At 40.7% G+C, this 12,398-nt stretch overlaps 1 protein-coding gene across 2 annotated transcripts in view; it reads left to right on the forward strand.

Moving 5' to 3' along the window:
- The first annotated feature begins 5,491 nt into the window (after positions 1-5,491).
- The window catches only part of LOC139914660 (ATP-binding cassette sub-family C member 4-like), a 36,135-nt gene continuing 29,228 nt past the window's right edge, over positions 5,492-12,398 (forward strand). For both annotated transcript variants that reach the window (XR_013507590.1, XM_078291038.1), the window contains exons 1-6: positions 5,492-5,695; positions 6,561-6,671; positions 8,665-8,785; positions 9,794-10,018; positions 10,710-10,799; positions 11,913-12,076. Coding sequence is in view for 1 of the 2 variants with exons in the window: in XM_078291038.1 (XP_078147164.1) it covers positions 5,622-5,695; positions 6,561-6,671; positions 8,665-8,785; positions 9,794-10,018; positions 10,710-10,799; positions 11,913-12,076 (785 nt within the window). In the remaining variant the exon portion in view is untranslated. The remainder of the gene's footprint in view (positions 5,696-6,560; positions 6,672-8,664; positions 8,786-9,793; positions 10,019-10,709; positions 10,800-11,912; positions 12,077-12,398) is intronic.

A 12,398-nucleotide genomic window follows, 5' to 3' on the forward strand; every position in this document is an offset into this window, starting at 1 on the left:
GATCTGAAATGTCTCTGACAGAGAAGGAGCAAAAGATGAGGAATGGAGATAGGAAACGTGCAAGAATGAATGAATGAATGAATGGTGATTTTACTGATGTGTGATTAGTTTAATCTCATGTAAAACCTTTGGGAAACAGTTAACTGCAAACTGGCACCTTCTCTCATAGCTGCATCTACGTATCACAAAATGACATAAGTGAGCGATCCAATGAAACAAACTTATTTCAGGTCCTTATTACAGGAGCAGTGCACAATGAATGCATTTCCAATGAACAACTAGTTGCAATACAAACTTTTCCTGGTGTTACCCTCAGGTTTTATAGCATTATAGCCCCATCAAGTGGCAGAAAGGAAGTAAATGTTTCTAAATAACAAGACTGTAAAATTCAGATGGCTTTTCCTCATCTCCCTGATTTATAATCCATGATGAATATATTATCAAAGCATGTAATTATAACAAGCTGCATTTGTGTTCTCATATCCAGTCACACACACACACACACACACACACACACACACACTGAGTTTGCAATGTTCTTGCTCTCTCTATTTTTTAATCTCGTGTTCTGTTCTGTATCGGTGCTCTTTGTTCTCCCTACAGCACTTTGTGATGAACCTGTTTGTTAAAAACGCCTCGTTAATAATCTGACTTGACGTGACTCGACTGTTACTCATGATTACCGTAATTAGTTAGCGCTGTAGTTAAGCTGACCACAAGCAAACAAGTGAAGAGACCGGCAAGTTGTCCCCCAGGCTCTGCGATTACTTCACCCTACATGACACCATTTAGTCGAGAAAGAAACTAATTACAGACTGAGTGGCTTCCTGCGTGCCCTCTCTCAGTTCCCCAAGGGCTGCCAATATAACAAGATTCATCTTTGAGCAATGAGTTTAAAGGGAGAGACAGAGAGAGAGAGTATGTTAGAGAGAGAGAGAGAGAGAAGAGTGAGAAAGAGGGAGGGAGGGACAGAGAAACAAAGCAGAACAACCTTCAATGTTACCAAACATTGTTGAGTCTGCAAGATTATTAACGATATGAAGGAAAGAAAATATCTGACAAAATACAGACTTGGAGGCTGTAATCTTGCAATAGAAAAAGAAAGACACTCAAAAACATGGATAAAGAGCAGAGATTTGGGCAGCATTATAATCTTGTGGAATTAGAGACAGAAACACACTTTCTATAACCACATAAGAGACACTATCTACCATGCATTTCAAGTAATATTTCATATTTTTATCACCCTGTCAGAAAAACAAAAGTTATCAATAGTATTGGGTGAGGATGAAAGGTCAGTGACGTTGGCTGCTAAACATGTCATGGCTTGCCATAACCTCAAAGAGAGGCTATAAGCCATGCTAATAAGTTATGTTGTACAATATGTAAATATAGGCAGATATAACATTTTTGGAGCTATAAGAAAGAATATGAGCAGTTACGATTCATTAATTGCTTTTGAATGTTCCTGTCATTTTATTTAGAGTCGACTGGTTCATGTTCTCAGTGTATGCGTGTTCAATATTGTTCGTGCAATTGTTACCACATTCCTCGCAAATGCTTTGGCATCAACACATGCTGCCAATAAAGCCTGTTTGAATTTGAAAGTAGCCCCCAGTCAAAAAGTGAGTGAAAGAACAGAGAGAGAGAGAGAGAGAGAAATTACAAGGGGAGGGTGGAGGAATAACCGAATCTGTGAAGAACGAACTCCAGACTGTCTGGGGCAGTGTGCCAGGTACTAATTAATTCAATACCTAATCTTGCCCTATAAAACCAGCTCCAGTTGTGGGCCACTCGCTTTACTGCAGGGCTTTTCAACACAAGCATTAGATCTAATCACTGTTTGTGGAGAAAGAGAGGGGTTGTTTCCGGGGCAAATAATTACCTAAAACATTTCCAGACACCTGAGCGCACAGAGCCCTACTGAGCACGGTGCAGCTGCCCCCCTTGGCACTGATCTTGGGTCAGTTTCACAACTTCTCAGCTAGTGGTTAGAGTCATAAGTGGGAGCAGGGAAAGCTGTTCCCTAGTCAGCTACACCCAGGAGTTTTACTCGCAGAGAAGTGTCGTGAGCGTGGTTAAACCTCTTGGTAGTTGCAGCCTAGATGGGTGCGTTTCCATGGCCGCCGTTGCCGAGCGATCCAGGCCTCTAATGCTTGACCTGGATTGGATGGCACCATGATAATGTCATCCCATAGGGGAGCCTAATCCTGTGAACTAGCTCAACAACTCCCCTTCCAAATCAAAGTGAAACAGCTGAAACAGGTTGCTGCCTGTGTTCTTCACTAATATTTTATTAACCTTTATATTGATCAAGAACTTATATGCTGTACATAATAAAATATCTGTATCAACAACAGCAACGGCGTGGAGATTAAATTATCATATTAAATTATAGAAAGAAACATTGTTACTTTATTTGGATACTTCCCAGCATGCATTTCATTTGCTTCCAGAAACCTTTCCTTCTTCTTGTTTGGACAAGTTAGAGATAGTGTCTTAGGTGAATCACAGGTCAATTTCTGGCTAAATATGAAAATCATGATAACCATCATGAAAATGAATATCCAGTTCAATCCCTACACTCAATACTTTACAGTCTTTGGATATTCTGTTAAACATGGCGAGTATCATTTGTTTCTTGCACTTGCATAATGTTTAGACATGCATTGTGTTCTAACCCAATAAACACAGTCAGCATAATTAAAAATAGACAACAAAGACTGCACTGTATGAGGCAGCTTAATGCAGCTGGAGTGAGCAAAAAGCCCCTTTTTACATTGTTTCATTTGAGAATGTGTATTTTTCTTCTATTGCCTGGTTTGCAGTAATGAATCAGAAGGACAGAAGTATGCTTTCTGGCAGCATGTATTATCAGCACAAGCTGCAAAATCATTGGATTACCTACAGGATGCCTCAGAGTTTTACTCTCAGCAGGTCCTGAGAAAGACCCAGGCAATATTAGATAACAAATCACACACCATGAATTCCACCTCTTCCCATCAGGTGGTCGCTTTCTGTAAGATAGGATAACACCTTTGTGCCAGGAGCAATACCAATTTTAAAGAAGAATCGTGAGGTTTCTAACCCTGGACAAGTATAAGCTATAATTTCAGCTATATGCATATGACTGCTGACCTTCACCTGCACTCTGCACTTTAATAGCTCAAATATGCAAACAGACAAGTGTTTCTCTGGTAATCTGCCCTGTCTTATGTCTTGTTTTTAATGCTTCTTTGTACCTTTTAACTGCATCCTTTAAATTGCCCCAAGTGGGATACATAAAGTTATATTGAATTGAAAACTGGTCATCCGCATGATCTCCATTGCACGGTTTTACTGCTAACAACATTATAAATGATGCATCCATGAACTGAGATCACAGTATCTCCCTGTAGTGTTTATCTTCCCATGATGTGTTCATTTAGGGGAGCATATAACCTGGAAATACAGAAAGGGGTGAGTGCAGGACAGACTTATGCAAAAAGATTAGGACTATTACAAGGCTCTGATAGCGTGGGAATGGGGCCTTGATCCCCCCAGATGAATGTTATTGGGCTGAGTTGAGCTGGTAATCTCCCACTGGCTGCTCTCCCTCCCACTGGCTGCTAGCTAAACATTCAGAGTACGAGGGCCGTTAGCCTGTTATCATTGGATTGTTGCTGTCAGGACAATAGGTTACCTGGAGTACACGTGACTGGGCGTCCTTAACACTTTCCTTGTACACTGAAATGAGAGAGGGGGGGGGATGCTGGGAGGAGACGAGGGTTGTGTTGTTTTCTCTCTCTCTGGTCTTTTATGTCAGTGCAGGAACCACCTGGAGTGTGTCAGAGGGCATCTGTCATCTAGCCCGCTTTTTATTTATGGGATATCCTCTCACATGTGTGCGTGTGTGTGTGCAGATCGCTTTGTGCCTTTTGTGTGAGGAACAAGAGAGAAAGACAAACATACAGTATATAGACAGAGAGGCTGTGTTGAGCCAATATTACAAGCGGAAAAAAAAGATTGAATAAATTCTGTTGATTGAATTCTATTTTGCCTAATGCCCAGCATGCAACACTTTTCCTTTTTCCTCCACAAACAAGTGATTTCTGTAAAACTATATGGCTTTCAGAAGTCGCTTCAAGTCAAAAACATTCGGAGAATTGCACGCATGAGCAATTTCCTTTTGTCAGCAGTAATGGCAGGTGACATGTTTACTTTGTTATCATGGAGTGACGTCAGAATGACTGTATGACTTTAAGACTTCCGTTTATTGTATGTGTGCGTCTGTGTGTGTGTGTGTGTGTGTGAGAGAGAGAGAGAGAGAGAGAGATGTCTCTATTGCATCAGTTGATGTACGATACTGTTTTAGTTTTCATGTTCTATCATGCCAGTGAAGCATAATTAAATTCAATTGGGTTGGGAGAGAGAGAGAGAGAGAGAGAGAGAGAGAGAGAGAGAGAGAGAGAAAGAGAGAGAGAGAAATTCCCAGGAATTTCCCAGTAATCCAGATAGTAAATTGTTGTTGTGCCCAGTCAGCCAGTATCAGATTGATGAAAATGCTGCTTTCTGCATGTTAATATGAGTCTGTCAGTGAGTTTGCCTCATGCTAATTCTGCAGCGTGCTAGCAGTGATGGTCAGGCCGGAGGCTGAAACCACAGGACAGCCATGTTTGCTAATACCAATGTTTGCAAGTCAAATTACCTCCAAAACAAGGAACCTCACGCACTCTCACACACACACACACACACACACACACACACACACACACACACACACACGCGCGTGATAACCACCATTTCAACAGAGTGACACTTCTTACAACATGACATGTGGGAAAAAATTAAATTTTTATGGACAGTAGATGACTCAAGTGCATGGTTGACAAAACAGCATATTTACAGACTGGTTCCCTTTTATTTAGAAGTATTGAATACACCTAATGGAAAATCACTATATCATCCCTATAATGTGGTGTTCCTATCACCTATGGCATCGTTATAATATTCCTGTAATTCCTATATAATATTTGTATGATTCATTTCTGTCATTCCTATAGGGACTCATAATGTGCCTGTGGTGATGATTTCATGGTGAGCTTATGGTATATTCAGGTATATTTTAATCTCCTTTATTTAATTTTATGGAGGTGAATTTTGAAGTTTTGCTGTCTAGTATGCTTCTAGTTATTTTTCACAAGGACTTCATATAATATTTTTCCCAAAATGTAGACATAGCCCACTGTGGCAGTAAATGTAGCTCACGCCCTTCCCACCTTTACCAAAGGAATGGAGGTAAATATGAGTCAAAATGTAACAAGTACCTTCTTGATTCCCCGCTATGAATATTCAATGCTAAACGCGCAGCGGAACGGAGGCACGCAGCCAATGGCATGCGGCGACCATTATTGTCAGCCAATCGCGTGTGTCGAGGGCGGAGATCGGGTTACACGTCACGCAGGGGGCTTTCTTCGCTGGTAGTGCCACAGAAACGTAACGTCAATGTAAAATCACTAGGGGTCCTACGAACTGCCGAGCAACATGTGCCAGCTACGAAGTTACACAACATAGCCAGGAGTATCCGTGTTTTTTGGAGGACACGAAGTACGGGGAAAGGTACCGGATGAGTTCAGAGCAACATGGAAAAAGTGACAAAAGATGCCAAGACCAACCCGGCAGCGACGGCGAGTCTTTTCTCCCAGGTATTCTTCTGGTAAGTCAACTAACCGCCGGTTGGTAACGATTGAATTAAAACGAAATTTTCCATCTGTGTTCATGTTTTGACTTCGTAATGAAATGCACCAATATCAACTGAAAGCTATCCGGAACAAAACTGTTCTGTTTTGACAGAACTTGGCAAACATGAGTACAACGGCTGCGGTAAAGACTAACCTACTTTCTCGGCCGTCAAATGACACAAATATTCAACAGACCAAATTCCACATTCGGTTCAAAAAGTTTCTCCACGCTGTTGAAAGCCTTAGGTCAGCTAGCTAACGCTCCTGAAATGAACCTCATAGACTCATAGATTAGCTTGGTCACGGTCAAGTTGAGGAGAGACCTTCCCGTTTCCCGTTGTCTTTTTTTGAGTGATAGTTTACTGCTGAATCATCTGGCATAACGTTAATGATCCAAGTTTGATGGGGGAAATTTAGACGTCTGTGCCAGCTCACTCACACGCACACATAAAGATTGGCTACTGCATGCATCAAATTAGTAGTAATCAAAGTGTCACATTTTTATTGTCAACTGTCCTAGCAGTGATACCCCAAAAGCCCACATCACACCAGGTCATGAAGTGTTGATTAGCCACATTTTTCACTCTTGCTCCTTAAAAGGCCTTAAACGACAGCACATGGTCAGTTTACTCACATCAATGCATTCAGCAACTGTTATGAATGAATGGATGGTATTCATTGCTAGTGATATAGCCGGTGGTATTCAATAATGTTTCCTCACAACACCAAACAGAACTAGTGATCATCTGAATAAAATCATGAATTGATGCACTGTACTCCCTCCCTCTCTCTCTCTTTCTCTCTGTACTCCTCCTCCTCCTGTGATTGTGTCTCATTTAGCTGGCTAAGTCCTTTATTCCGCATTGGATACAAACGCAAGCTGGAGGAAGATGACATGTACGAAGTGCTGGCGGAGGACCGGTCCGAGAGACTGGGACAGGAGCTGCAGAGGTATGGTGGCTTTAAAAATCATGTGCAGTATGTCACTGCTGCCCATAGTTACCACAATAGTAGGAATCAGCCAAGCCCAAAAGGACCAACATCACACCACTGTTCTTGAAGTGTTGTCTTGCAGTTAGTCCTTTGACTTCCGCTGGGAAACAGTTAACATCTTGTTGCCCACGAACGATACAGTCAGTAAATAACTGAAGAGGAACCAAAACTTAGGTGGGACTGGACCTTTTGAAATGTACTTGTGTAGCCTAAGCAATCACAAATTATAAGAGAATAGGAGAAACATTAATAGCTTACAAATGTGCAGGGAAGACCAAGAAAATCCAGAAGAGCTTATTGTGTGGTTTACAACTGTCTTCCAATAAATCAGATACATCAAAATAACAAAGTTGTAATAGTAATACTGTCTTACGGCTGCTGCCTCCATGTAGATTACAGTGCAAAAGAGCAGCATAGCGGTTTCATCTTGTTTGTCCAAGCCGCAGGCTACAGCATGCTGCCTTGCAACCGGTCTCATTTGAATTAAAGTGATTATGTAGATAGATTTTGGTTGGAAAAGTTGCCTAATTGGGTGAAAAATAGTTGCTTAAAACAACTAGTTATTATATGTGAAAAAGATTAAAGTTTCAAGTCTGTTATGGAAATACATTTTATCGGGAGATTTGCATTGTCTGGAAGTCTTTTCTTTGGGGCATTTGTGGCCCTGCATGTCACAATAAAAAATACAAAAAAATGCTCTGTCAAAAGAGACAAAAATTGGTGTGCAAAAAGTTTATGGTTTTATGCTACATGAAAGTCTACATGAGTATGAAGAGAGAAGGTATGGCTAGAAATAGTGTCTCCATGTAGCTCTCCACAGCCTTATATTTTCTGCTTTTTGAAATACTGGGACTTCATTATTGGTGGCTCCCTCCTCCTGTTTTGATTGCAATTTCACCCCTGAGTGCCTTGCCCATTGTTTTCCACTTTTTGCCTTAGAAATGAGGCAAAAAAGATGACTAAATAACTTTTTTATTGACTAGGGACTTCATGACATGCTTTGTCATAATACTGGATCCTCTTGAAATGAGCAAATTGTTGGGATTGATGCGTGAAATTGTTCATTTTCCACATCCAAGCCACACCAAATCCATTCCTGTCATGGAGGAGCCTTATTGTAGTTTTTAAAGGAAGACATTGGTTACTGGGTTGTTTCATGGACAGCTACAAGTGTGTTATTGGTATGTGTTCTGGGGAGGTTTTCCATAAACTATGAATTAGTAACTGCTTATTGTCAGCCTTTTTCTGGTTAATGAAAATTAAGTTTATTAGTGCCTGAATGAGTCATGAAATTCTGTCCTTAGGGCAACCCAAACTCTATTAGTGATACTGTATTGATCCACAAAGGAGAAAGGTAAATCTAGTAAATTCTCAGGGGAAGTCAGGAAATATTAGGGAATTTCACCAATGGGTAACTTTACAGGAACATGCCAGAAAGTATTTACCCAAATTGTTTCACATTCAGTACATTAGATAGTTTTCAGCATTTTTTTTTCTCCATAGGAAGTCCATCTGTAGTGGAAACCAGACTGTTCAGCTCTTTAAAACTTTTCTAAGCCAAAAAAAAAACCCAAAACAAAACCGGAAGGAAGACATTTTCTAGTTTTTAGGAAGACAAAAAAAAAAAAGCAGGAGAACACAAGAAAGATGACTAACTAGCTCCCTGGTTACCACAAAGAGTTGCCATAGCAACCAATAAGGGATGAGTAGCAGTGCTTTATGGGAGTAATCAGCACAGGTTGGAATGTGTCTTTGACCAATCTGATGGCTTGGCTTAAGCTACCTGTTGCATACTAAAGGTCTTATTATCACTGTTATTAAGTTAATGGGAGACATTTATTATATTTTTTTAAATCTACATGACAAATTCCACAATTATTCTGTCTTTCAAGACAAAAAAGCACACAAGTGAGTGTGCAGAAAAGTAACATGGCATCTTTCTCTTTGACAGACACTGGGAGTATGAGGTTCAGAAGGCTACCAAAGAGCTGAGGCCACCTAGACTCGCCAAAGTCATCATGAAGTGCTACTGGAAGCCGTATGCAGTGCTGGGTGTCTTTACTCTCGTCGAGGTCTGTGTTAAGGCTGTAGAATTAATTACAAAATTCAAAATTGCAGTATTGACCACTGCAATTTCTGTGCAGTGTTTTTTTTTTTTTAGAATGAAAAGTGTTTCAGATATACTGTTTATCTCTGGCCCACAAATGATTTTACATGTTGGGAGAAGATTTTTCATTTTACTGACACTGACCAAATTGTTGGAATTGGCATGTCAGTTTTATACGCACTGAAAAATAAACCATCTATAAAAAATCTGTGTATTGCGATAACACACTATTCAGTAATAAAAATTGCAATGATTTATTGTTCTTCAATATTATGTAACCCTTGTCCGTGTCACCAAAACTACCGTTTAATGTTCTATTAATAGCAAGGATATTATGGCCCGGATCTACTAAAGGTTTGCGCCACTGCAAATTGCATTGCGGGTGCTAAAACCTTGTTTTCTGATCTACTAAGACGGCGCACAGGGTATTTGTGCCTGAAATCATGTGTTGATCTGTGTGCGCCGTTTTTTGCGGTTTGGTCTAATTGCATATGCATTTGTGGGTGTTCCAAGGCTGGGGCGCAAAATAAAGGGAGGGATTTATAGAAATTGGCAGTGGACGTGATTTATCCGGGAATTGCGACATGTTAGTAGATCCGGGCCTATGGCTGTATGCCATGTAAAATCCGAAAGATTAAGCTGACTGCACTTAAAATATATTTTACCATATTTTCTCACAACTGAATAAGACTTGCAGTCGGTGGGGCCATGGTTGGTTTTAATAAAACGTCTCTCAGGAGTGACCAGACGAGTTCAGTGGGTCAGCTGTAAATTCATAAGGATAAGAAGAGAAGGATAAGAGGTCTTAAGAGAATGGGGGGGGAAATCATTGCCTGAAGTTGATCATTAAAATAGAAATGTAGAGGATCTGGCCTGTTTGCAGTATCATCTTTTCAACCAAGGACTATCTAAAAAAGTACTACATTTTACATCATATTATTTATTCATTACGTCTTCTCCTCGTCGATATCAGGAGGTCATCAAGGTGATCCAGCCAGTGTTCCTGGGGGCGCTGATTCGGTACTTTGAGAATTACGACCCAGAGGACATGACGAGTCTGTATAAGGCCCTTGGTTACGCAGCTGGGATGTCTTTCTCCACCTTCTTCCTGGCGGTGATGCATCACCTCTACTTCTTCTACGTCCAGAGAACAGGCATGAAGATCAGAGTGGCCATGTGCCACATGATCTACAGGAAGGTTAGTAGAACAGCAGGTTCTTTCTTTTTTATCTCTGTAGTCTTTATCTGTTTGATATCTTTTGCGCTCCGTAAAGCACTTTGTGGTGAAACCTGGAGTTTTTGGGGATTGACCCGGTCAACTTACTAGGTTAATGTGTGAATACAGGCAGTGAAAAATCATCCTTGTGTCCCTGGTAGATCATTCAGTCTGCTGCTCCATGCAATCTCCCAAATTCTTGGTGTATTCCTTTAAGAGCTGTGTATGAATAAATTTGATTTGACACAGTAGCAGGACGAAAGTGAGGGAATGATAGTATCTCATTTGAACAAATCAAAATGAACAGGACTTTAAATGTGTACGTTCAAAAAAAGAGTCCTGAAAAAAACTCCCTGGTTCCTACCTTTGTATTCCATCCACAACACCCTTCCTAAGTCAGCGATACACAAATGTTTTAAATTTCAAGTCAACCACAACTACTTACTTTGCATTCCCACTGGGGAGCTGAATGAGAGGTTCTTCAGATTTGAGCAGTGGTCAAATGGACGGTGGTTCTGATATTTGAGAAAAGAATAGTCATCTAAAGCATTATCAGGTAAATGTCAAGGTTGCTTTCCATGATTCTTTGACAGTAAGTACCTTGTTACTTTTTGAAGTATAGATGTTTCTGATTGATGTTGCTTTGCTGATAATGATTCCTGTCTTCCTCTAGGCCCTCTGTCTCAGCAGTAAAGCGATGGGAAAAACCACCACAGGCCAGATTGTCAATCTCCTGTCCAACGACGTTAACAAATTTGATGAGGTATGTGAAGCTCAGCTGGCCCGGGCAAAAAGCAACATTTCAGGCATTCAGAAGAGAAAGAAACACAGGAATGCTTTTTTTTCAAGGTCTTTTTATTTGCATTTCAGATAATACAAAAAAGCTTCAAATACTGTATATCAAGTTTTTGATATATTTCCCTCCAACAACAGAGCCTCACCTCTACTGCTTCTTTTTTAGTAATGCTCAATCAAAAGTTCAGGGAACTTGACACGCATACAAGATCTACAACTTAACAAAACATGGTAAATAAAAAAGCTAAAAAAACAATTATAAAAAGTAAATAAAAGGAAAGCAGAAAATTAAATGATGCGTAAAATCTTTGCTGAATATTGATTGCCAGTTGGAGTTGGGTACATCCAAAATGTGTGAAAGGGTCACAAGACATGGTGGTTTTACGCGTGTGAGATGACTTATTCATATCTCACTGTGAGGTGGTGTGAAGGCCGCGTCTGATATCAGCTCTGTCCCAACTGTAAGTCACTTGAGAAACACAAACAGATCTGTCCCAGCTTGAGGTTTAGGCTTGATTATGCTCCGTGCTCAGCTGGCACCAAGCCCAGCTGTCTGCTTCAAGTATTCAGTTTCGTTTTAATCAGTGGGTCAGAGCCTGCGGCGAAAACTCCACAGTTCTTGAAGGCATCTTATTTCCTGGCAATGGGCTGTTAAATACACCATTTTATAAAGGTCATGAGTCATAGTCACATTCCCTTGCTGGTTTGGATTAAAGACTTTCTACCCATCCGGTCAAGTAGGTGTACTGGATGTTTTGTTTGAGACTTGAGTAAGAAGTCAGTGTACCCGTCTGCATATGTATTGGGTTTTTTTTTTGCTCTCCTGACAAACTTGGATCTGCTTAATAAACACTTCTATGTTGTTTATGTCCTGTTTATACTGAAGTTCCCCTCCAGAGTGTTCCCTACCTAGAGCTGTGTTTACTTTTCAAACTCACTGTGTCACTCACTGGGATGTGATTTTTCCATTTCCAGAAGTTCAGCATTGACAGCTGGTTTTGTCCTGCTTTTGCTTGTGTTTTTTCTTGTGTTATTGATCTCATCACTGCTCATTCATGCCGTGTTGTCTTGTCTTGGTCAGGTGACTATCTTCCTGCACTTCCTGTGGGTGGGGCCTCTCCAGGCGGCGGCGGTCGTGGGGCTGCTGTGGGTGGAGATCGGGCCGTCGTGCTTGGCAGGCATGGTGGTGCTCATATTCCTGATGCCTACGCAAACCATGTTCGGAAGGCTCTTTTCCAAGTTCAGGTATCATATATACACACACACACACACACACAATCACACATACACAAAACATGATGGCAAAAAGAGAGAGATGCTGTCTAGATTTTTGAAACAAGCAGGGAGATGATTGTAAATGAATCAGTCTCAAGGCCGAATGTTTCTCTATCTGAAGGCACAAACGCAGACCTTCAGAAGTGTCGTGTCATGCAAAGCTCAAACTTGCTCAATAGAGAAGTCATAAAGAGATTTTCCTTTATTCCTTTATTTGTCCATTTCTGAACTTCAGCCTTTAGTGTTTTTGTAACCTCAAGGAACTTGGTGCTGCTAGTGCAGAAACCACAGG

This window comes from Centroberyx gerrardi, chromosome 21 (assembly GCF_048128805.1).
Source record: "Centroberyx gerrardi isolate f3 chromosome 21, fCenGer3.hap1.cur.20231027, whole genome shotgun sequence".
NCBI lineage: Eukaryota > Metazoa > Chordata > Actinopteri > Beryciformes > Berycidae > Centroberyx > Centroberyx gerrardi.